This window comes from Lissotriton helveticus, chromosome 1_2 (genome assembly GCF_964261635.1).
Source record: "Lissotriton helveticus chromosome 1_2, aLisHel1.1, whole genome shotgun sequence".
Taxonomy (NCBI): Eukaryota; Metazoa; Chordata; class Amphibia; order Caudata; family Salamandridae; genus Lissotriton; species Lissotriton helveticus.
The window spans coordinates 452188823-452215645 of NC_136058.1; the positions used below are offsets into that span (position 1 = coordinate 452188823).

At 45.1% G+C, this 26823-nt stretch overlaps 1 protein-coding gene across 4 annotated transcripts in view; it reads right to left on the reverse strand.

Moving 5' to 3' along the window:
* Positions 1-268: 268 nt before the first annotated feature.
* The window catches only part of LOC144807708 (uncharacterized), a 119547-nt gene continuing 92992 nt past the window's right edge, over positions 269-26823 (reverse strand). For 2 of the 4 annotated variants that reach the window (XM_078673352.1, XM_078673353.1), the window contains exon 3: positions 269-7040. In XM_078673352.1, the coding sequence (XP_078529478.1) occupies positions 4370-5842 (1473 nt within the window). In that variant the 5' untranslated portion in view covers positions 5843-7040 and the 3' untranslated portion in view covers positions 269-4369. Of the gene's footprint in view, positions 7041-19706; positions 19816-26823 lie in introns of those variants that run through there. The other 2 variants (XM_078673355.1, XM_078673354.1) reach the window with 2 other exon arrangements.

The following is a 26823-nucleotide window of genomic DNA, read 5'->3' on the forward strand; positions in this document are numbered from 1 at the left end:
GACTTAATTAGTTTCGCCAGCTAGCTCAGAGGTCACTAGAAACTTTCTCGAATGTTCAGGAAAGAGTTAACTCTCCGGACTTAGACAAGAAGGGATTAGCTTCTGACAACCATATAACATGACAACTATGCTCCCTCAGAATAAGAGTGTATCTCTAGAGTCATGTGAAAACAATAGACAGCTATTTTACTCAGTCAATCGTGCATACTTAGTTTCACCAGAGTGCAGAGAAATAGAGAGACAGGCATTTTCAATAAAAGGTGTTATTTATTGAGCAGTCTTCTTTCTCATGCAAGAGAAATGAATTGCCACAATTGCAATACTTAACATGAAGTAAAGTGCGTACAGTAAAAGTAGTATTATGAAATAATACTGTAAAAGCATTGATATGGTTTCTTAGCCATATGATACTTTAAAATGGATAAAATGTATACATACATAAAAACATTGACTAACGTACTCAACTGGTGCTTCTAAATACGCCTACCCCAGTGTACCTGACCTAAGCCTAATACGTGGGAAGGAGTAAGTAAGTAGCAGTTTAAGTTAAGTTGGTTTTGCCAAGAATCTGAATCAAGAATTCTCTCAAGGGTTTAGTCAGCTCCGTACCTTAGTAATAGAATGTGGGAGGTCTTGTATCTCTCTCTTCAGGACTCGATCTCCCAGCAACCCGCAAGGGTGGCTGGAAATACCGGAGCTGGAATCTTCTCGGCTGGAGAAAAAGATAGCGTCTTTCTCAGTGCGTAAAAAGGGAGGGGCGGCTTCCGTGGGCTCTCGCATCAGCTGGGCTCTCGGGCAAGTAGATAGCCGCTCTGCTCCAAACCACCGTGTGTTTGCTTAAGGCAACGTTGGTATATTTATACCTGAAAGGTGCCGGGTTTGACGTAAGGTTGGACATAAGACGTCACTAAGAACTAACAGTTCTTTCTGGACTCTAGGAGTTCTTGTGCAAATCAAAACAAGAGCAGGGGGATTTCCCGGGGTGCTGAAGGCTTGGTTTGTTTAAAGAACGCGTTGTACTTTCTAGGAGTCTAGGGGAGTAGCCTTGCCGTATTTGGACTGCATGGGCTATTACTAAATATGGATATGATTCTTATGCCTTTAATAGGATATTATTTATTATAACCATATAAGGGCATAAATCGGGAATATCGAATTAGGGTCCTAGATAGAAACATAACACCCACTCCCCGTATTAATGTCCATCATTACTAAAACTAACCAATATTAAACATATAACAATGCATGTGTGTTTTCCAACCCACCCAAAAATACATAATTCGCATTTGAAATGGTATATGGTAAATACACGAAAATGAGTATTGGTACTGTACGCTTTTCAAGCAGTGTCATCATTCAGTTAAATGCATATACATAACAGCTGAATGAATTGCGAAAATTACACATGAAATGGCTCTGAATACAGAAAAGAAGGTCGAGACCATTTCATCACATATTTATAGAAATGCTGTACATGTGCTAGAGGCAAAATATTGTCTCTAGTATCCTAAAAATGGAAGCTCTGTTCTCTAAGAATAGTTCTACTTTAAGCAGAGTACATGTACCAGAAAAAGGGTAAATATTTTGGAAGTGAAAAAAAAATAATTTCGCTTTCAGGGGAAAAATAGTTCCAAATGTTTTCAGTGGCTGTGTTTATCAAATTGAAGGCCAAATTCAGAGTTCAGGGAATGCTGTGTGCGTGTTATTGTTTTTTAAAAGTTATCCTCATTGACTGGAGAGAACATCATATCAGACAGACTCGCTAAAAATTGGTCAACAACATCAGGTGAAAGTTCGACCAAGTTTGAAAATGCCGAAGCAATGCATGTGTGAGAATGATTGCTATCATCGATGTCAGGATCAGCAATGCTCACAGAAGGTTGTACCTGTGTGGTGCTGCTCTCATCTCGTACTCCACTGCCACATACTCGTAGTGGTGAAGTCTCAACGTGAAGTCCCCTCTGTGGCTACGGAAGCGTTTTTCAATACTGCCAACGCCAGACCCAGCTGCAAACCCAAGTCTTCCAGTTCTTTCATGGCCATGGCACACAAAGACACTGGAGGCAACACGCCACTGAGTCATCTGCTGCTACAGCTGGCGCAGCTGCAATACCTCTTTATTGTGTACTTTCTGACACGAATTCACCCTGTTGTAGGCAGGATCCAACATTTCCTCCAGTGTCAGAAATTGTGTCAGAGGCAGACCACTCTCGCAAATCTACCCAGACTTAACAGTGGAGACGAATGTATCCCTTCTGGGTTGGGGAAGCCATATGGGAGAGATGGATATTAGAGAACCATTGTCACCGTCAGAGGCCCAACTCCACATCTATCTGTTAGAGTTACAAGCATTTCGAATGGTGCTGAAGGCCTTCCTGCCTACCAACAGAGGGGGGCTGTTGCAAGTTCTCATGGACAACACAGTCAATTATGAGGGCCTCATCAGGACGTGACATACTTGAACTTGTTTGACAGCGAGCAGAGGATTCACTGGCTACAGGTGTTTGGAACTGCGTAGTTGAATTTGACTTCCTACCGAGTACACTGGCCAGTGAAACTGAAGATTCCTTACTAAGGTGTATAGAATACAGTGTGATAAGTATATGGGCGAGTCAGCAATGTACCGCTCTGATTAGACCATGATAATTAACTAAAACAGTCGAAATTTCGACTATTCAGGGACTGTTTCACATGACCTATGTCTCCTGAGAATCAGCTTTGCTTAAATTGTATTGTACAAAAGTCATTCACATTCCTGTTTCTGAATATAATATGTGGATCTGATTGTTTTATCATATCACTTTCAGCTTGAGCACTGCGCTGACATTACTCAGAAATGTATATATACACTTGTTGCTGAGAATGCAATTTGAATTTTTAGAAGTGGAAAAGGACTCATCTGAATTTTGTTCATTTAAAAAAGGTGAATTAACCTCTACACATGGCCTGCATATGTGATACATTCCTGTGAGATAATGAACCCACGAACCCCTGAGGTTGTTCACAATGAGAATGGTTAGTGCTCATATGTGGCTCCGCTTGTCACTCTGGAGCAGAAAGATGTTGACACTGAGTTGCGCAGCGGGACTGCTTTAAAGTTTCAGGATCCAGTCTGGTGCCTGGGGAATATTCCCAAGGTGAGGAATTAGCAGGTAAAGGAGTATCCACCAGAAACAGTGTTACCAAAGGCAAATAACTTGTTTGGTATGTTTTACTGCTGTTGTATCTCATCAAGAAAATTATGTATTCAATAATGTTAACAAAGTTTACAAAACACTGCACCCAAAATATATATTTCAGTCTTATGTAAACAAACAATGGTGAGTAGAAGCCTTTTGGTTCTCGTACATTTTAGACAGAAATAATGTGAATATTCTGGCAATTAGTTGATTTTGCAAGCACTAACATTTCTATGAATCGAGTAGTGACCTTGGAAGTTTTGTAACTTTCAGGTACTCAAACTGCTCATTTTTTGGCAATTTGGTGACTATTTTCAATCCCACAATTTTCATTTGAGGTTGCACACCAGTAGCCTCAGTCGTACTGCAAGATTTATATTGATAAATCCTATTGCAACTACAATTTTTGCTCTTTTATGTAAAGTCAGGTTGCATTAGAAGCTTTTCTGCAACTCAGGATTGATTTGGGTTCCTATTCCCCTGGTGTGGATGGATTTCTCATGTTTAGTGAGACTGACTTTCTTCTCTGACTAAAACATTTCTTGCATTCAGAGCTCATATAAGGCTTTAGTCCAGTGTGGGTTCTCTCATGTCGAATTAGATTGTATTTGTCAATAAACCTTTTCTGACATTCAGAACACCCTCAGGCTTTTTCCCCCGTGTGAGTACACTCATGTCGAATGAAAAGCAGTTTGTAAGCAAAGATTTGCTTGCATTACAAGCACTCATAATGTTTACCCCAGTATGGGATCTCTCATGACATGTAACACTGTCTTTCAGATAAAAGCTTTCTGGCATAAGGATTTTCTCCAGTGTGGAGTTTCTCATGCTGAGTGAGAAAGCGCTTTTCTCTGAAGGTTTTCTGGCATTCAGAGCACTCATCCCAGTGTGGAGTCTCTCATGGCTAGTGAGGCTATGCCTATCAAAGAGGCATTTCTGGCATTCAGAGCACTGGTAATGTTTTATTCCTGTCTGTGTTTGCTCATGTAGTGTGAGACTGCGTTTAAAATTGAATCTTTTCTGGCAATCAGAGCAAATTATTTTGGACAGTGTGTGTTTGCTTATGGCGCTTGTAACAGTCTCTACCTCTGAAACGTTTCTGGCACTTAGAGCACTGATAAGGTTTTTCCCCAGTGTGGATTCTCACATGTTCAGTAAGAAAAGATTTACGGCTGAAACGTTTTGGCCATTCAGAGCACTGATAAAGGTTTTGCCCCAGTGTGGATTCTCACATGGTCGGTAAGTAGAGATTTATGGCTGAAAAGTTTTGGGCATTCAGAGCAGTGATAGCGGTTTTGCCCAGTGTGGGTCCTTGTATGTCTAGTAAGTCTTCTTTTTTCACTGAAACATTTCTGGCATTCGGGGCACAGATAAGGTTTTTCCAAAGAATGGGTTATTGCATGTCGAGTAAGTCTCGATTTGTTACGAAACCTTTGCTGGCATTCAGGGCACTGATGAGGTTTTTCCCCAGTGTGGGTTCTTGTATGTTCAGTGAGTCTTCTTTTTTCACGGAAACATTTCTGGCATTCGGAGCACGGATAAGGTTTTTCCAAAGAGTGGGTTATTGCATGTCGAGTAAGACTCGGTTTGTTACGAAACCTTTGCTGGCATTCAGAGCACTGATAAGGTTTTTCCCCAGTGTGAGTTCTTGTATGATCAGTGAGACTGCTTTTTTCACTGAAACATTTCTGGCATTCAGAGCACTGATAAGGTTTTTCCCCAGTGTGGATTCTTATGTGCCGAGTGAGACTGCTTTTTACAGTAAAACATATCTGGCATTCAGAGCACTGATTAGGTTTTACCAAAGAGTGGGTTATTGTATGTCGAGAAAGACTCGGTTTGTTACAAAACCTTTGCTGGCATTTAGAACACTGATAAGGTTTTTCCCCAGTGTGGGTTCTTGTATGTTCAGTGAGTCTGCTGTTGTAACTGAAACATTTCTGGCATTCAGGGCACTGATAAGGTTTCTCTCCAGTGTGGGTTATTGTATGCCGAGTGAGAGTGTTTTTGTCAATGAAACATTTCTGGCATTCCGTGCACTGATATGGTTTTTCCCCAGTGTGGGTTCTTGTATGCCGAGTGAGAGTGCTTTGGCCACTGAAACATTTCGGGCATTCAGAGCACTGATAAGGTTTTTCCCCAGAGTGGGTTCTTGCATGTCGAGAAAGACTCATTTTGCTACAGAATCTTTGCTGGCATTCAGAACACTGATAAGGTTTTTCCTCTGTGTGGATTCTCACATGTTCAGTTAGATATGATTTATCGCGGAAACATTTTTGGCATTCAGAACACTGATAAGGTTTTTCCCCAGAGTGGGTTCTTGCATGTCGAGAAAGATTCATTTTGCTACAGAATCTTTGCTGGCATTCAGAACACTGAAAAGGTTTTTCCCCTGTGTGGATTCTCACATGTTCAATTAGATGCGATTTATTGCGGAAACATTTTTGGCATTCAGAACACTGATAGCGTTTATCCCCAGTGAGCAATCTCACATGTTCAGTGACATGAGATTTATGGCTAAATCTTTCTTCCCCAGCTTGTGTTATTTTGTGTTGAGTGAGGCTGGGTTGAACACTGAATTTGTTCTCATAGTCTGTGTTTTTACAAGATTTATTTCTAGTGCTAATGTCACCAAGTTTGTTCTTCTTTTGCTCATATGCCATGCTTGGAGTGAACCAGATCCTTCCTGGAGTCCGGCTTGTTTAGAAAATGGTCAGCATTAATCTCTGAAACAAATCATGGGCAATCTCCTTAACGCTTGAATTGAGCAAAATTTGTCTGGAAGTTGCCCTATAAGCACCTGTTGAAAGGTTTCTTGTAGATAATGGTCTTCAGGTTATGACCTCTCCGGCAGCAACTTATTTTGTGACTGATGTTTTTTTCACACTCATTTGTATAGGTTCTTATCAAAGCAGTGATAAAGGTGTTAGTTGGATATTTAATGATTAAATGTTAAGTTCCATTTTGCACTGACGTAATGGCAGTAACCGAGGGCGTTAGAAAGTGCACAGTACTATTGTGGATCACCAGTCGCAGAACATCAGTTCCTTTTAACCTTCTTATACAATGAGCAAAGTTTGTAGTTCTGATGACAGGGATTCACATTAGATATAGCTCCCCAGTGTTCACTTAATCAGTTTTTATATTTAACACTTCTACATATACTCCTGCACAACAGATAATGCTAATCCAATTTACATAGAGTCATCACAGAACAGTACACAATAAAAAGGAAACATTTATTTGAGATGGTCATGGACGCAATGAAGTGGTGTATCTTTAAGGGAATTGCAAAAGAGAGGCGAGTGGTTTGAGGTGTTATATCCAGAGGCAGATAGTCTCGAGTTTTCACTGGTTAAAAACGGTTGTTGAGCAAGAGTGATTTTTAATCTCAGTGCTTTTTTCTGTCGGATGTGTCAGCTTCAAAGTCTTCTTTCGGCGTCTTTTCTATGATGGTATGTAGAAGAAACCTTTTGCAATAACTTTCTGTTATGCACCGTGTGCTTCCTCTCTGGAATTAGATGAGGCTTTAGATTAACATTTATTCTGTCATGCTGAGGCAATTCGTCTTTCTGATAATATTTCAGATGAGCATGCTGAAGTGGTCTTTCAACATTATTTCTGATGCTGTGTGCACAAATATGGCTTTGCTCTGGGTTAATGAAATGCAAAATTAGAGACTTCACTTACAGGTATAGCACTTTTCTCAGCTCCCAGGTCAGCGCAACACCTAGATTTTAGAAATTCTTCAAACTTAAAATGCTGGATGTCCTTCCGTTTTTCAAAATAATCCTCCTTATGGCACTGACATTCAGTTGCCTAGCGCTAAACCTTGCGTTCTTGGCACATAATTTCAATCACCTGTAGATTTAAAATTAAACAGTTAATAGAAGTAAATTTCCAAAAATATAAGTTACAAGTCAAATGAATGCAGAATTGGAGAATTTTGATAAATTTTAGCTCTTTTTCTGACACAGAAGAGCGAAGAATTGTAAACTGAGAGCACTCGGTTGTAAGAGTGAGAATTTGTAAAATTTCCAACATTTTAATAGACTCGCATAACTTACATGTACCCTGTGGAGTTGTAACGCAGTATCCCAGAGTCATATGGACTGGCACAAATCATCTATTTATAAAAAAAATACTATTCATTCATTTGTAATGTAGATTTCTGGGTTGGGAATGTCCCCTCCATTGACAACGGGCGTTTTCCCCTGTCGAAGTTGCCAACTGCATGTATCTGTTATCCTGACTTTTGACTTTTGGCCTCGGCTTCACGATAATCTATTGTGTGATGCGAGCCCTATGCCTAGATCTATCCCTCAACTAACTGAAGCGCAAAGAAATTAAAGTGTACTTTCATGTGTTAATTTTATTCCAGCTGATTATCAGTTGTTAGGTTTTTCTGACACGATTTTTCCAGATGGAAACATTTGACGGAAAAGCTGCAAAAGACTTTGTCTGCAGCAGTAACAACCAAGACTTGTGCTATCTTTTTTTCTAACTGGGGGAACATACAATGCTTTGCCCTGTTAGACCAGATTCCCCTTCCCTCCCCTACTCTTGCCACCCCCAAAACCAACTACATGAATATATCTACCACCTGCTGGAAACAGGTGGTAAATATTAGTGAGAAAAACCCTATGAAATGGCAAATTGCGTGTGGTTTGAAGACCAGAAAAATTTGCTCCTCATGGCAGCTCCCCATTCAATGGCGTCCACCTTGCACCTGTACGTTACTGGGGAAATCTATCACAAACTAAAGGAAACCATTATGTGAGAATTTTCTGCCGCCCCAGTACTGTGCAACTTGTAACAAGGGACTATGAGAGGTCTTGGACCGGGCCTGTGACCTGGAGGGTCACACCAAGTGTGCCCTCATTTAAGGCAGAGGACTGTCATGGGTTTATCAGCTAGAGCGGTGGTGGCGATGCACCCTGTTGAAAGGATCAATAGCCTGATGAGATCTTTGCATCAGGATCACTGGAGTGGGGTCCTACTGACGCACCCATTTAATGCTCTGTTTCTATGTCCCTGTCCAGGCTTTTGCGCTAACATCTCAAGTGCGTGTTAACCATGTTGGTGGGTGTAGCCTGTGAGGGGCATACACAGAATGTGAGAGTGTGCCAGAGTACTCTACATCTCCTTTCTGCCAGTTGTGTATACAAGTGGGACCATCTAGCCCTCTTGTATGCTCCAGTTCAAAGTCCTCTGTTACCAAGGAATAAAGTGCTCTGCAGAGCACTCAGGTGCTTGCTTGCCAACAGGATTGGTGTCTGCCTGACAGTCTATCCAAGTTGAAGGGACATCACAAGTAGGCTGAATTGATTGCTGGTGTGTCTCCCTGCAAGGGCGGGTTGAATAGCCGCCGGACTCTGCAGTACCTTTCACGCAGCCTTATCTTCTGGGATCCGGACCGACGCCTCGCGGCACCCGCTCCGCGGGCACCACTCGTCTCCTTGGGTCCCCCAGTGAGTGTGTACACAGGACTCGAGCCACAATCCACCAAGGCTCGTTGCGGGACTGCGAGGACCAGCGGGCAGCGCGCCAACCTGCCACAGCTGGTCCTCTTCCCGCCGCCTCCTCCCTGTGCATTTAAATTGGGGGCTCGACATCGGCTCTGCGTGTGTCTCCCTGCAAGGGCGGGTTGAATAGCCGGCGGACTCTGCAGTACCTTTCACGCAGCCTTATCTTCTGGGAACCGGACCGATGCCTCGCGGCACCCGCTCCGCGGGCACCACTCGTCTCCTTGGGTCCCCCAGTGACTGTGCACACAGGACTCGAGCCACAATCCACCAAGGCTCGTTGCGGGACTGCGAGGACCAGCGGGCAGCGCGCCAACCTGCCACAGCTGGTCCTCTTCCCGCCGCCTCCTTCCTGTGCATTCAAATTGGGGGCTGGACATCGGCTCTGCGTGTGTCTCCCTGCAAGGGCGGGTTGAATAGCCGCCGGACTCTGCAGTACCTTTCACGCAGCCTTATCTTCTGGGAACCGGACCGACGCCTCGCGGCACCCGCTCCGCGGGCACCACTCGTCTCCTTGGGTCCCCCAGTGACTGTGCACACTGGACTCGAGCCACAATCCACCAAGGCTCGTTGCGGGACTGCGAGGACCAGCGGGCAGCGCGCCAACCTGCCACAGCTGGTCCTCTTCCCGCCGCCTCCTCCCTGTGCATTCAAATTGGGGGGCGTGTTCTCCCTAAGAACTATATAGGTGGACCTACATTTCCGGCCCGCGGGACGCGCGCGGATGCGCATGGGCGAAGACCAGGCCAAGAGCGGGCCCGTTTGTGCCCGTTCGTGACCGATCGTGTCCGGGCCGGGCCACCCCCCTTGTTTTTTCTAATACTCCTTGACATCCTTAGTGTGGGGAGATGTCCGGTCGAGAAACCAGGAGCAAGTCGTCTTTAGCCGGAGCGGCTATTACTGGAGGTAAGGAGAAATTTCTGATTAGAGCTAATACCCTCATTGACACTGAAATAAACGTTCTCGAGAAGCGTTTATCAAAGGAACTATCTGCCTACAAAAGATCTTCCCTTGGTACTATGGCTAATGCTAAAACCCCCGACCGGCTTACAGAGACTAGTAATAACGCCACGGTGGGCCCATCCTTAACAACTACTGAGACCAACCCGGCGTCACTTGATCTGGACATATTGGTTAACGAAATTCTTCCAGAAATTGATATGGTCCTTGATATTAATGTGCCCATTCCCTCAGATTCCGCTGTTATTTGTGATACTATATCAAATGGGGTTAATGACGGGCTGCAACCAAAAGTAAAAGGCCATATAACTCGAAATCGGGTGGCAAATCAAAATCTGCCAAACATCAACATGATACCCTTAATCCAACACCAGGTTCATCCCAACCTTTACCTAGCTTGGATTTTTCTTTAGAAACCCTGGGAGCCCTCTTTAAATCTTTTTTATTCCCCCTAGAGTCCAAACTGGAACGCATTGAACTTCGTCTGACTAACATTGAGAAAACCTCTGCTGCTATTCTAGCTAGATTCCCCAAGTCTAATATTCTCTCTAATCCCTCTAACCCCCAAATCACCCCCACTAATCTAGGTCCCCCTCTAGTGAATACTGCTGTTCCCTCTTTGCAACCCTCTATGGGCAATCTAGCCCCGATTCAAAGCAGCAATTCTAACATTCCTTCTTTGCTACCAGTAGGCCCAGTTCAATCAGTGACCACTACTAACGGGGCCACATCCAACGATCAATAGCTCCCCCACCCCCTGATAAGATTGTCCCTAGACCACGTAGGCCTGACCTGCCCCCTGAAGCCAATCGCTTCATGGTAGTTTTGGCCGGTGTCCCTCCCCTAGAGGTTGGAGAAGCTGAGACTTTCCAATCCCTCAAAAGTAAAGTCTTTAGATGGCTGAACTGGAATAGACCCCTCCCGGCCCACCTTCATAATGAAATTATCATGGTTAGAAGGGTACCTTGGCTGGGTAAAACCAGAAAGTTTATAATTGGGGACTGTATCACTGTGAGTTTTCGAGACCCCAGGACAGTTTTGCACATATGTGCCGGGTTTAATAGATCCCTCGATTCCACCATCCAGACGCTGCCAGTGTCCTTCTTCTTTCCCCCTATCCATATGCATCATGATCAAGGCCGAGGTAATTGGACGAGGGTTGAGCGGAGGGGCAGATTTCGTGGATATGAAGCAAGACTGGTCTTGTTGCCTCTGGAGACCCCCTTCTGCGATTTTAACCGATTAAACTGTCTTAACGGGTTAGATGGAGTCGACTGACTACCTCCAACTTATGTCTCAGTCCCCACCCTCCCTGCTACTGGTAACAGTTTAGTAGCAGCTATGGGTAAAAGTTTATCCATCACTCCTGCACCCGTAATGTCCCCCACCGCTACCTCGGTACATTCACTATCCCAGGGAACTGACCCCCTGGTAACAGTTTAGTAGCAGCTATGGGTAAAAGTGTATCTATCACTCCAGCCCCCGTAATGCCCCTCACCCCTACCTCGGTACATTCACTATCCCAGGGAGCTGACCCCCCTGTCCCTTCCCACCCTCCTGTTCCTACGATCTCCTCCGTTGCCATTATGCCATCATTGACATTTTCTAGTGTACCAGAGGCTATTGAACCAGCCTCCTGTACCCCCGGCTTCAAATTTGCCAACTGGAATATTGCTGGCTGGAGCCGGCAAATGTCGTCCTTGGGCTGGAGCGAAATCCTTTCTGAGTTTGATGTCTTATGTTTTCAGGAGACGTGGGTAACAACTGATATCATCTTTGATGGATTTGTGTCATATAACAACCCGGCACAAAGGTCTAATATGGGCAGGGCCAAAGTGGAGCTAGTAATCTTACTTTCTGTGAACCTCCCTGTCCGTGTGAAATTGCCCAAGACTGTGGGTTTTCACTCGCAAATTTTAAGCCTGGAACACAAAAGGGGTCATGTAACCCTGTTGATTAACCATTACAACAATTTGTTCGATGCTTCAAATACCTCAGTTGTGGATGAGTTGGGTTTAGCAGTGAGTAATATTTGTAAAGGCATCCATAAACCTCTTGATATCATCTGGGGAGGGGATTTCAATATTCGTACCTGCCCCCACTCATTCACTAGAATTTGCGGGTATGACGGGGATAATGCGGAAAATCGGGCACATTTTATACACTCCCCTTATGGTGACTCCCTTAACTCTTTTATGCTTAACCAGGATCTACTGATACATTCCCCGGCCACAGACCATGAGGGTAATCCAGTACCGACTTTTGTAGGAATGAATATGGCCTCTGTTATTGACCATTTATTAGTTTCTGTACATATTGTTCCATTTTGTACGGTTCCTACTCTTGTAGATTTTGGAAGTCGCGATCATAATGCTATCTGGGGGTCTCCGGTTAACATCCAGCGTACGATAGTAGAAGACTTAACCCCCTGTAGGCAGAACGGCATCCGCATTAAATGGTGTGTGGATAACTCCGAGAAGCTGCAGCATAAAAATTGTAGGAGCGGGGTCTGTAGCAATACTTAAACGTTTGGATCCAGAGGCATCCTCTCAGTGTATTATAGCCGATTTTGAGGAATTAGGTACTATCATAAAAAGATCCCTTACCATCACCAAAGGCTTATCAAAGAAGGCAAATGCCAGTTGGTATGATAGTGCGTGCACCAAATCCCTCCAAGAACTTAAGCGGGCACTCTCTAAACAACCCAGAGACAGGGAGGCCATTACATACCTCAGGCAGACATACAAACAGCACCTAACACGTAGAAAACATGAGCTAAGGGAGCTTGCCTGGGATGATCTGACTAAAGCTGCAATACTGCATGATAGTAAGCTCTTTTGGAATACGGTCAACAGCCCTTTTCTTGTAAAGGAAGACTTCCCTATACTATCAGCTCAGGTTAGCGAAGATAATTGGGTTTTATATTTTACAGAAATCTTTGACCCGGCTGGGGAGGACTGTGCTAGCTCTTCTGCCGCCCTGTATGAACCTAAGCTATCCCTGGGTATTACTCTTCAAGAAGTGGATATTGCCATCAGTAAGAGCAAAGGGGGGAAGGCAACGGGACCGGATGGGGTCCCGGTTGACCTGTTTAAATCCAACCTGGCACTTTGGAGCCCGCTTCTGACCCAGGTGTTTAATGCCTCAGTTAGGGATAGTACACCATCTACCTGGAGTGAATCCATAATTCTACTGATCTACAAGAAGGGAGATAGAGGAGAGGCTAAGCACTACCGCCCTATCTCCCTTCTGGATTCCTCACTCAAGATTATGAGCAGGGTCCTACTGATGCGATTGGAGGAATGGGCGGAGGACAATAAAATTCTAGCTGAATCTCAATATGGCTTCCGCAAGGGTCTTGGGACAACAGAGCAGTGTATTAATCTCGATCTTATCATCGGGAAACACACCAAAGCGAAACAGGGTTCTTTATTTCTCTGTTTCGCTGATCTCTCAAGCGCCTTTGATCTAGTGGACCATACTTTGTTATGGTCCACTTTATTGGAAATGGGAGCCCCTTCAGCAATATTATACTTCCTGGCCAGACTCTATAATAAATTATCAGCCCAGATCCGCTTTGGCCAGGCAGGGGAATGTACCAGGAAAATCAGGGTTAAATCAGGCATAAGGCAAGGCTGTGTGTTGGCCCCGTTGCTTTTCTCCCTTTTCCCGAATTGAAGAGGGTACAAGCAGATTCCCCACAGGTTGGTGGTTCCCCTGTGCCGGTCCTGCCATATGCTGATGATACGGTTCTACTCTCGCGTACCCCGAATGGACTCCAAAACCTTATGAACTATTTTTACGATTTTATTAAGGGGAGAAAACTAAAAATTAATAACTCTAAGACCTTCATTATGGCCTGCGGGAAACGGATAAAACTTTCCAAACCATTTCATTTTAACAATCACAGAATAGAGGTAGTGGACAAATTCTGTTATCTCGGCATAACTTTTAATAACAGAGGGACTTGGGCACCAGAGATTTTAAACGTGAATGCCAAGATGGGCAAAAGCTCCTCCGGAGTATTCCGCTTTGCATCCAAACTTGGTAGTCGTCGCATCCCTGACATGTTAAATATCTATAGACATAGATGTGTATCTATTGCCCTATATGGATCAGGTATATGGGGCTACTGTAATTACAGGGATCTGCAAGTTACAGAGAACCAGTTCCTTAAAAGACTCCTTTGCCTTCCCTCCTCGGCATCCACTGAACTGAGCCATAGAGAGGTGGGCGTGGATTATCTTACAGACCTAACGGGATTGAGACCTCTTATGGCTTGGAGGTCAATCTGGGCTAAGGATAAGACCGATTTTACCAGGCAGATCATTTTAGATTGTCTTCGGTTGGACAATGCCGTAAGATCCCCTGGTTAAATTATGTCTCATCTTCTTACAGTGAAATATTTAATCTTGATTTTTTTGATGAGCCCCTGGGCGCTGTCACTGTACCAAAAAAGGAGCTTAACATTTTTTTTCTAGGGACCCAATCTAACCTGCGTAGTGTCCAATGTAGCCTCATGTCTACTCACGTATTTTACCACTCTAACATGTTGGACGATTGGGGCATGCCTATGTACTTAAAAGCCATTACCAAACAATCTCACCAGTTTGTTCTCACTAGGTTGAGATTAGGCATTGCCCATAACCTGGTGGCTTTCCCACAGATGAAAATGTATAGCCCAACCCCTTGCCCCTGTGATGGCAAAGCAAAGCACATTGCACTTTATGCTTATCTGCCCTTTTTACTTGCACCTTCGTCTCTACTACCTCAAACCTGTTTTTAAGAAATATTCTGTGTTTACTACTGCCCAAGCGATGAAATTGTTATTTGCACTTGATACGTTGGACATTTGTTTCTTTACCGCTACCTTTTTACTAAAAGCTGTCTCTCATAGGAAAAGCCTGGTGTTTTAACCTTGGTCTTTATAAATATCCGATTGTCTGGCCGACATACCTGATACCATTTGAGCTGTTTATCTTATTGAAATATGTGTTGCACGTTTTGTATTTTATTCTGTATTTTTAATACTGTATGCTTTTATGATTGTTTTGAATAATCGAATAAAGCTTTGAAATTTGAATTTGATTGCTGGTACCGGTTCTGAAGAGCCTAGAAGCCTGCCTGCCTGTCTGTCAGGTTAGAGAAGGGATTTTGACTATCCAACAGGAGGACGAGGCTGTCCTGGTAGAAGCAAGGTCCAGCGCATCCCTAGCAGCTGTATGGGGCCGGAGGAAGCCAACTACTGGAAATCCATCCAGCAGGACAGGGAGTCAGACGGTCCCCCGAGACTCTCCCAACAGTTCAATGCAGAAAATAATACTCTATGACAACGTCCTTGACAACGCCCAGTCCGGTGAAGAATGTGTGCTGCCAACCAGCCCATGCAGGGCTGCACATGCCAAATTCTTAACTAACCCAAGAGGGGCTGAATCTACGGACTTCCTGGAGAGACTGTGTGGGGCTGTATCTGCCAAATTCCTGAGCGGTCCATGACAGAAGCCCATGAGGGACTACAACTACCCAAGTGTCGACCACCCTGTCTGAGGTTACGCTGGGGTTCAGCCGGCCACAATGTGGGCTCAATTGCAGATGGTGGGGCCCCCAGAGGGCCTTCACTCACCAACGGGCCAGGTGTACCGCAAAACTTTAGGACTGCTGATCTTCACTGTAAACTGTAAAGAAAAGGCAAAGAGGGTGCCCTACTGAACGCTGCCATGCACCCAGGACGTAAGAGCTCCACAAAAGCCTGCTAGTGGGCCAGAGCTCTCTCAAGCGCGCAGGTGTGCCCTGCGACTGCTGGACAGCTGGAAAGGGACCCTGACAGGACTGACTCATGTTGTGAAGGGGTAAGACACTTAAGACTGAGAGCACTTGTGTATGAGGGTGAATGAACTGCACTTTTGTCCCGCTCTGAACCTGGTCAGAAGCGAGAGTCTCCTATTTAATTTGTGATTGTATTTAAAAATTGTGTGAAAATACTTCCTACCTGCATTTAATTCTGTGGTGTGAAATACTTCCTTCTTACACTTCACTCTGTTGGGGGCACTCTGAGCTGGTTGATAGACTCTGTGGGAACTTCCGCTCTGTGTTTTGGGAATTGGAGTTAGCGCTCTAGTTTTGCGTGCTAACGCGCACTCACGCACGCATTATCAGCTTTAAATCTTGCCGATTACGCCTTCGCACAGCGGACGCGCGCAGTGGGTGTGCCAGTGGCAAGCCCATCTGCACCCGTCCGCGCCAGGACGTGGCCAGGGGCCAGAACCTCTGCTCGACCCTCTTCAGACAAGTATGGCTATGATAGGGACCAGCTGTTTAGAGTTAAAGGTGAGAGCAGGAGTGAGTGCGTGCATAGTCTGTCTTTAGAGGAGAAGAATATATGTTGCCCTCTATGTAACTATAATTTTAAGCCCCTCCAGGCTGCTCCCCCATTGACTAATGGTAAGGGTAAAGTAAAACCTATTTCTATTATTTTACTTAGCTTTCGCTCCCTCCAAAAACATTCTATTCAAATATACCTTCTTCTTGAGGAGAGGAGTTCTGATGTACTCTTTCTCACGGAAACATGGACGAATAAGGATTCTTATGCGGATTTAGTGTAAGCTCTCCCTCCAAACTACGCAATTTTTAGGCAAGATCGTGGCATTGGTGGGGGGGGGGACTGCTATTATTTGTAAAGACATCTATAGATGTAGAGCCACCAACTGCCACATATCTGATTGTAAAAGCCTTTCGTTTGGCATAAGTTACCCTCCAACCTGTACTTTTTCCGGGATTCTTATATATTGCCCACCAGGAGCACTGGGTAATTTCTGTGAAGACCTCCCAGAGGTAGCTACCAGTGAAGCGAGTCTGTCGTCCAATTTTTCTATCTTGGGTGATTTGAATTCACACTTTCAGGATCTCAATTTCTCCCCGTGAATGACCTTATTGAATGCTTAGAAACATTTCAATTCAAGCAAATAGTGACTGGCCCTACTCATAATCTGGGACATTTGCTTGATCCCTTATTGACAAATCTCACAGACATCGCTTGGTTGGGTCTATTGAGATTCCTTGGTCTGATCACTGCCTTTTAGCTTTTATCTGGACCCCCCAAGAGTCCTTACAACCGTCGGTTAGAACTAAACAATTTGGCCGTATATGGAATAAACTTCCAGTGGAAAGATGGGCAACCAGTCTTATAGAGTCCACTCCCATTCCTCATTCTGATCCAACTAAGACGAATGAGAATTTTTACAATTGGCTGGAGTCTTCCCTTGACATAATTCTCCCAAAGAAAGAAAGAGCTTTGTCACCGTGTAGGCCCAAATAAGAAAGCTTGGTATACTCATACTCTGGGACAGCTTAAGAAATCTTGTAAACAACTCAAAAGGACATGGAGGAAGGACTTTACAGCAATAAGTAAGGGCAAATATAGAGAGGCAATTAAGGTCTATAAAAAGGAAATAAAAGCTGCCCAAGCCAGCTATTATCACGGAAAAATCATCTCAGCATCTAATTCCCCTCGGGAAATGTTTAAAATGATAAAATCTCTTCTCCCCCCCTAGTTTCCCTGTTGATGGTGGTAATGCTTTAAAGAGTTGTGAGGAGTTAGCTAACTTTTTTTCAATTAAAGTTCACAACATCTATTCTAGTTTTCACCAAAGGATCCTAGATACAAATATTTAACTGCTTCCACAACAGGCTATGCTGGATGAGTTCCCTCTACTTTCCCTGCCTGTACTGCAGGATCTTTTGAAGTGTCTGAAATCAGGATCGCCTGCAGGCCCTGCCCCACCAGCCACTCTGAATTTGGTCTCAGAGATAGTGTGCCCAGTTATTCAGGATGTAATAAATGCCTCGCTTTGAACAGGCCAGGTGCCCTGTCTTTGGAAACAGGCTAGAGTCAGGGCCCTCTTAAAAAAAAGCAATTTGGATCCGAAGGACTGGACCAACTATCGCCCCATTTCTTTACTGCCAGGAATTAGCAAACTAACAGAAAAATATGTGAATTCCGTATTGGCAGCTCATCTTGAGGAAAATGACTACCTCCACCCGACTCAGACCGGATTCAGGCTTCATCAGGGCATGGAGACGGCCCTCCTTGTTGTGGTGGAAGAATCCAGAAAGATCATGGATGACGGAGGCTGCGCTGCTATTATTTTATTAGATCTCAGCGCAGCCTTCGACACCGTGAACCTTCATATCTTGATCCAAAGACTCACGGAGGTGGGAGTCACAGGCACTGCCTTAAAATGGCTACAGTCCTTCTCGACAGATAGATCTTTTGCCGTCTTTAAAGAAGGAGCCCTCTTACAGCAAAGACCTTAGCAGTATCGAGTTCCCCAGGGGTCGTCACTGAGCCCTACCATGTTTAACATCTATATGAGGCCTTTGGCGGGGGTGGTACTCCCCAGGGGAATACACATTGTGACCTATGCTGAGGACACCCATTTTGTGGTGTCTCTTAGTCAGCAAGATAAATCTGAGCCGGGCTTAGCTGCCTGCCTGCTGGACCTGTCCTTTCTCAAGTTAAATGGGGCCAAGACAGAAATCATGATCCTGGGCCATGCATCCCCCAACAATTTAGATCTTATGTGGCCCAGTTGTCTTGGTTCTCCGCCGGCTCCAAAGAAACAAATGAAGAGTTTTGGTGTATTGTTGGATTGCACCTTGAACCTCTCTGCGCCCGCATGTAAAGTGGCGGGGACCTGTTATGGTCTTCTTACGTGGATACGTAAGATCCTTTCCTTGCTCCCATTTGATGCCAGACGGTTGTTCGTTCAGGCCCTCATCATGTCTCGGCTGGACTCAGCGAACGCAGTGTATTTTGGTGGGCAACAGGGAACTATTAAGAGATTACAGATTGCCCAGAATTGCGCAGCCCGTCTTTTGTTGAACATCCCTAAACGTAATTCTGTTAAGTGGGCGCTTGGTTGGCTGCACTGGCTCCCTGTTCAAGAAAGAATCAGGTTTAAGGTCATGTGCATTGTCCACAAGTCCATCTCTGGCAATGGTCCCTCCTTGATTCAGTCCATGGTACAACCTTATTGCACCAAGAGGACCTTAAGGTCTAGTAATAAGCAACTGCTTGCAGTCCCTAGGATCAAACGGGTCGGTCTGGAGGCCGGCTGTTTTCTTATAATGCAGCCAATTCTTGGAACCAGCTCCCAGATTTCATCCGCCTTGAATCTGACCATCTTAGATTCAGGAAGCAGCTGAAGACCTTCCTCGTTCCGTGATCAGTGGTGATTGAATGGTGTCACAGGAAGTGTTGGGATGCCCTGGGGTAGCCATGCGCTATACAAGTGTGTATTCATTCATTCATTCTTTCATTCACATGTACTATATCCATGCCAATCCTAAATGCCCCTGGATGGGATGAGGGATCAGAACCAGAAGAAAAATAAATGATACCAGGGAGGGCAGGGATAGACATGAGTGAGCGCAGCACCCGACAACTTAGAAGGCAGAGGTATTGACCTGCTTTTGATTCATGTAGTATTGGGTGCAACTGAGTGAGTGAAGTACATTTTCTTGACAGGATAATCAGTGTGCTGGTCATTCATTCTTTTGAATCTGTAGGTTTACTGCTGAGCTCTGAGTTCAAGCAGCCAACATTACCAAGCTGAGAATTCTGGGACTACTTGCTCTCGCTACCTTGAGAGTTAAGTAAAAAAAAGGGTTTTTCTCTGCCCAGTTTGCACAGCTGTTCTAGGACAGGTCTCGGACATTAAAGGAAAATGATGTCAACCCAGTGGGTCCTGTCTACATCCTGGACGCTGAACTGGATTGAACACAGAGGTGAGTCAACACAGCCCCCTGCAGCATGTACAGCAGCTACTATTAAGGAGCCAAGTTTGAGTAGTATTACGCTTTCACGTAAAACACTATTCAGATTGAGCACATATTAACAGTGCTGTGCGCAGAATTAGCTGACCCTGCTGTCACTTGCACGACTTGAGACATTTACAGCGTCTTATTACAGTTTCAGAGTGCTGGTGTGAACATTGACCAAACCGCTTCCCACTGTGTTATATATTTAAATCAATATGCATACCTGCAGTTTCCATTGTACCATCCCGGCAGGTGGTGCGCACAGCACTTAACAGGGCGGTGGGAGCAGCTCTGGCGTTTGAAAGCGGCAGTGGGGAGGCGCCCTCGGTCCTTAAATGCACAGCAAATGTAACGAGATAAGAATATGATTTGCATCCCTTTTTACTGAAACGGAACTCCGAGCGAGTGAAAACATCAAGCACCCGTAAGAGTGCTCATAGACAAAGGAAAAAGCAGTCCCTATTGCAGTTGACAAAATGGGACAAGTGGAAGACTACAAGTATATGGGGCGGTGCCCCATGGGATGATACAACACATGAAAAAGAAGGACAAATAGAACAGATTAACCACTTGCAGCAAGGATGTGTAGAGAACAATGAAAGAAACAAATGAAAAGCAATGGGTGGGCTGTAAGTCCACAAAGTATACACAACATGTCTCGAAAGACAGCACAAGCGCTGCCTAGCCTCGATCTTAAAATAGAGTGGAGCAAATAAAGAAACAGCCCAAGCAGGAAGCAGGACTGGTTAGGATGTTACTGACCAAATTAACAGGGGAAAAGAGAGGATTAAAAGATGTGACCTACCATATGGGATTGACGAATCAAAAAGTGATTTAGATCTGCAGTTGACATTTTCAGTAAACAGAAACAGTTGGGCTGATAACCTGCAAATGCTAGGGTGAAAACAGAAACATCTGTAGGTTCCTGCACTTGCAGCAAATTAAGATGGCCTACCCCAGACCACGATAATAGTCTATATTTATTCTATTGACCTCCCTACAAATGAAACAAAAAAATCTTGCTACCAACATAAATGCACTAAGCACACACTTTCCAGCTGCTGCCAATGCCAAGCACCCATACTTTCAAAATACCATCTGATCACTACAGTCTCATCCACATCCTTCATCCAACTTAATCTACCCACTCATCAAGCACACCACCCAATCTGCCACTGCCATTCCGTCATACTTTCCTCTAAGATCACCACTATTGGGAACACCCTGATACCTCACTTACTGCCTCTTTTCTCCTTTTTATCTATTTACTGCTCTCTCTCCCTTCACTGCTTTTTTCACCTGGTGAACTCCGCATTTCTCAAATCAGTTAATCCATCAAGCACACCATCTGACCCCTTCATGGTCACGAATATTATTCACCTTTGGATATATTTCTCTGCTGAAACCCTATTAAATCTCTCTTGCCTTCTGTATCTGCTTGCAGCACTCAACACTTTAGTTCACCAACACTTAGACTGGACAGTGAACCAACTAGCCTACCATAGGCTCCAACCTCAGAACGCGTACCAGATGTTTTAAACAGAAGTAAAATAATATTGTGTGCAAACTTCAAAAATGCCCTCTGTCCAAAGGAACCACCCTTATCCCTCAGGGTCAATCATATATGTAAACTTATGTTAAAGTTGCACCACATTCCAATTTATGTACAATCAACTCAATTTGTATCCAGTCCGTTTTAACAAGGTGATTGAAATGTCTTCTTTATGGCTTTATTTTCCTTCTTTTTAAATAGGCCACAGCCAATGCGTTTCGTTCTGCAAACAAGAACTTCTTCAGGGTATTTGTAAATTCCAAAATGTCATTAGATAGATGATGATTTAAGTGTCACTCCTTGGTTTATCTTGTAGCAATATGCTCCTTGCATGTTGACCTTATCGTCTTCATGCACAGGTCAAGGTTGATTGCCGGGTATGATGACGTGATATAATAGTCACTCAAAATTCTCCAAGGCATATATGAATCAAACCCAGCACATGTCGTACCTTGCGAGGGGGTCTATACGCCCAACTCGACTTCTCAGCATTTTGCAATTCCCGCCCGTGATTCGGCAGGTCAACAAGTGGAAGAGATGCAAGGTGACAAATGTCTTCCCCTGTTGGGGTGAAGGCAAGAATTAATCGGTTCTGATGACTGAAAAAATGAAAACAGAACAATTGATATTTGGAACCAATGCACGTTTCCCAACCGCAACTTTTCCATAGCAGCTAAAACATAAAAGAGGAGGCGTGGCGTTATAAGTGGTGAATTCAAACAATGCGCTGCGACAATCATGGATTTCCCTTCTTTAAGCTGAAAAATGAACTCAAATATTAGGGCTCATCATAAAAGTGTGCGTTTTTCATGTTGGCACAGGGGGCTAAGTGGAGCAGGGTATTCTGCTAGCAGGCAGATAATCCCGTATAATGTGGGTCTTAGAAACCAAATGAGGCAGGGATTTCATAGAATTCCACGTAGGGCATCACAGTTCAATGTAGAGCGTCATGGTTGGAAATGGGTTCACTGCCTAGGGCTCGTCAGTAAAGTGCACGTCCTGCATATTGGCACAGCAGGCTAAAGTAAGCTGACCATTCTGCTAGCAAGCAGCTCAAACAAGAAAGTCATGAAGTTCTATATGACGCGTAATCAATAGGAATGAGGCAGTAATACAGCCAGGCAAAAAATGACCAATAAAAAATAAAAATTAAAATATTAAACACAGTGAAGGGGCAAGGAATTTATTTGGAAAATCTAAAGGGGCACGAAGCGGAAAAATGGGAGGCAGGATTACAGGAACATGGCCCCTACATAAAAAACAGATTAGTAATAGCACATATCTATGCCTGTGTGGGTGGAGCCCCACTCCACAGGCACTAAGTCATTCAGGTAATGGCATTCTCTGAGGGGAGATTTTTATTGAGTTCATTCCAAAACTTTGTAGGTTTGCTTAATGATCTGCACATCCATTTATAATAATTTGTCTAAATTATTCGATTCAATAAAGTTTCTTTGGGGTGCTTCTATGGTGTTACACTACCCACCCACCAGGGTATGTTTTTACTAGGACTCGAGGGCCTAGACTAATATTGAACCAAAATACACCAGATCATTATATCCATCATCCAACAGAGGAGTCAAAAAAATATAAAATGGAGATTCTTCCACAAAGTTTATTTCAATTGGCCATTGATCAAGTGTTCTTTCAGTTGAAAATTAGACAAAGTCTTGAATCAGGTCCTTCTATTAACTTTATTTTCACTTCTGAAAACATGGAGAGCAACAACAGCCGACGCATGTTTCGCCCCCATGAGCTTTTTCAAGGATCTAATTTGATAAAATCGTGTCCAAATGTTCATAACACTGCTTTTGAAAAGTTAGCCTCCTTAATAGTTATTTCCGAACAGTTATCGGATGAAGTGCCACCCCAACAGGCAGTGATGTCAACTACTTTCGAAATAATGGGTCCTTTCTATACGCTGCCTCATATAGACGCTTCGTTCTCTTTTTGTTTTAATATTTACTCAGACCTTGCTAAGTCCATTCTGCGTCTTGCCACATATAGCGCTACTTGTAACAAGTAGCGCTATATGCGGCAAGACGCAAAATGGCCTTAGCAAGGTCTGAATAAATATGGTCCAGCGAAGGTCAGACTCAGTGTGCTGGGCCTCAATCCAGTGGTTCACCAGGGGTGCAGCTCGTTTGCCTAACCTTTTATTGGATTTGTGTTCACCCATACAGAGTCTGCATTCCCTGCCCGTTTCTCCAATATAACCTATGTCGCTGGGACTGGAAGATGACGACTTAGATGCAGCATGCTGCTAGCGAGAGAGGTGGCTATACGGGCCGGTTTCAAACTCATTCAGCTAAAATTACCTCACAGGGCATACATTACAAGGACCCGGCTGTACTGTATCGGGCGAATTGACAATGACCCTTGCCATAGAGGGTTCCGGCAGAACAGTACCCTACTCTACATGCTCTGGAACTGCCCCAGGCTTCAGGGTTTCAGGAGGGTGGAGGGTGGCCGGATTTCAGAGGTCCTAAAATTCACCCTGGAATTCACACCACAGATGGTGACTTTGGGAATTTGGGAGGGTAGATACATTAGATTGCTACAGGCTTTTGGTCTGCAATGATGCACTGATGGTAGCCTGCCGAGATGTGATCTGATACTGTAGGCAGAACAAGATTCAGTCTTTGAATGCCCAGGAAGTGAAACTAAATTGGTACAGGATGCCTGAAATCTGGAGTGTCAGTCCCGGCGATGCCTAAGCAAGTTTGAAAAGGTGTAGGGCCCCTGGCGAACAACAGAAACCACAGATCTCTGAGCCCAGAGGAGACAACAGTGCGACTCCCAGTGGGAGGCCTGGGAGAGCAAGCTGAGGTCTACCAATGTATATTTGGGTCTGAAGAGCCGCAGATTGTCAGTTTGTGGGATTTACTTTATATCATTATTAATCCATTATTGTCATTTCCGTCGGGTATGCAGTGGATGCTTGTTTGTTGGGACCTGTTCGTGCGGAGAGTTCCAAAAAGAAAGGTTTATATTTATTCATTTATTTTTAATGATGAGCGTCTTTTGCTTAGAAAGACCTCACAGTGCTTCAGCACACCAGACAAGCATATCAATAGAGTCTTAACAAAGAGACTGAAATAGAGCAACCAGAACAACACAAAGAGAAGGAGGGCAAAGGGGAGCTGCTTTTGGGACATTGCTTGTCGACCAGTGGATGAGTGAATTTACTGACATTAGTTCCTCTTCAACACTATAAAGGCCAACTTAGTATTGGGAGAATGGGATTAATGCCCCGCTGATGACTGCTTTTTTTTGCTAATTGCATATGTTTATGTTAAAAGTATTTTATTGAAAGAGTACACAGATAAGAAAGACATTGAAGCAATGACATTTGTGCTGTAACCCCGGGAGCCCATCTTCAAGATAATGCTACGTGTCCCGCAAATGCAGTAGAGGCTGCATGAGCTCCGTTTCCATCCACATCACATTAAATAACACCCTGAGGTAGAAATGAAGTCCCTGTACCCTCTCCCTTTTAAAGAAACAGTTCCCCCCCAACTACCCTCCACCCTCCCTTGCCCCACTACCCCCATCCCAGTACCCCCGTCCAGTGTCTTGTCTAGCTAAACCTTCTGAGCTCAGCCCACACCCCTAACCCCTAGCCCTATACAGCCCGTGGCCATTATGCGGTGAAGTCCAGCAGTGGTGTCAGTCTCAAGAGCCTCAGGTACCTCGGACAGGTTAGTTCCCTGAACTCGGTGGCCAGTAGTGCATGAAAGGGCTGCCACAACTCCTCGAATTGATCTACTTCCCCGGCCATCATCAGTGATAATTTCTCCATACCCAGGACATGCCATAACCTATGTAGCCAACCCGTGATGGATGGAACAGTGGTAGTCCGCCAGTGTATTAGAACGTTCTGAACGCAATTTGTCTACCCCTGCGTGATTTTAGTGGATACATCAGCCCGTTAGGCAAGCCCAACAGGAATTATGCTGGGAGGCGGGGCAACTCTATCTTAAAGTGGATGTCGATCTCATCTAGCACCTCCTTCCAGTAAAGGCTCAACAACGGGCACTCCCACAGGACATGTGTCAGTGTACCAGGTTGCCCACACTCCCGCCAACAGGTATTATCAATACGTCTATCCATCTCATGCAACCGCTCCGGAGTGTAATACCAGTATGTAGACACTTTAGTGAATGTTTCAGTTAGTCCTATATGGTATGCAGAGTGTCGTGCGCGGTATGAAATCTGGTCCCACTCTTTATGGCTCAGTGTTCTTCCCAGCTCCCTGTTCCAGCGTTCCCTACCTGGGTTATGAAAGTGTGTGGGGGGAGGCTGTAACATTTTATAACGATCCGTGATGAGCTTAGTGTCTGAGGCTCGCGTCACTTACCATTTCTCATACGGCAATAATTTCCTGTATGCCAGCTCACGCACCTGTGGCTGCAAAGCCCAGTGTCGCACCTGCCAGTAGCGCATCCTATCTGTCTCGGCCAAACCATACTCCTCCTTGAGAGTCTGGAAAGGGAGAACTCCGTCCGGCCCGTACACATGGAAGAGGGTCCTGCAACCGGCGGCACGCCAGTGTGCAAAAGCTCCCTGGGTAATCCCCGGCGTGAAGTCCGGGTTGTCTGCAATAGGTGTAAACGGAGAGGGGAACGTGGTAAGCTCGTGTGCATTGTTAGTAGCATCCCACACCCTCAGCGGAACCCGCGTTACAAAAGACGCGTAGAGATTCGGGGGGCGATGAGCCCTACGCAGAAAGGGCACCTCTTGTAAGGGACGGCCCGCCACCGCCTGATCCTGGAACAACCAGTGCTTGTCCGACTCCCATCGGCTCCATTCGACTAGGTATCTCAGCTGCGCCGCTTGAAAATATTTGCGCAAATCTGGGACCCCCAGTCCCCCCGATTCCGGTGCCAACGTGGAGAGAACCCTCCTCATCCTAGGCTTGCGGCCTTGCCAAATAAAACTGGACAGAGCCGACTGTGTCTGCTGGAGCCAGCCCTTAGGCGGCTGCAACGGCAGGGCCCGGAATAGATATAAGATCTGTGGGAGGACCGTCATTTTAACCGCCGCCACTCTCACGAGCCACGATAAAAAGCCCTTACTCCACCACTCCAGTTCCTCCTTAATCTTTCCAGTCAAAGCCGTATAATTGGCTGTCACCATGGCCTGCAATGTAGGTGCCAACAGGATGCCCAAGTACTGGACCTGGTGGGCTGACCAATGCATGGGGAAGAGGCCCTGCAACTCCCGTCGTGTTGCAGGAGTCAGGGAGATGTCCAGTGCTGTTGATTTTCCCATATTCATTTTGAACCTAGCCACCCGTGAAAAAGCCTCCAATTCGCCAATGCACGCAGGCAGAGTACGCCTCGGTTCCTCTAAGGTCAGAATCACATCATCCGCATAGAGGCTGACCGTGTGTGTATATCCCCCCATCCTCACTCCAATCGCGTCCGGGTTCTGCCGGATTCTCTGGGCGAAGGGCTCCATGTACATAGCGAAAAGGAGTGGGGACAGTGGGCAGCCCTGTCTGGTGCCCCGTTCAATGCCAAACCTTTGAGAGCTACAGCCATTGACCCGCACCACTGCCGACGGGAACCGGTAGCAATTAAAAACCAGGGTGCGAACTTTTTCACCGATGCCCATCCTCACCATAACCCGTTCCAGATAGGGCCAGTGCACCCGGTCGGACGCCTTTTCAGCATCAACGATAGGAGCATTCTTTCTCCAGGAATCCGGGAAGCCTTCTCCAGAATATGTACTACCCTCTTGGTGTTATCCACCGTCTGCCTCCCGGGGATAGAGCCAGCCTGGT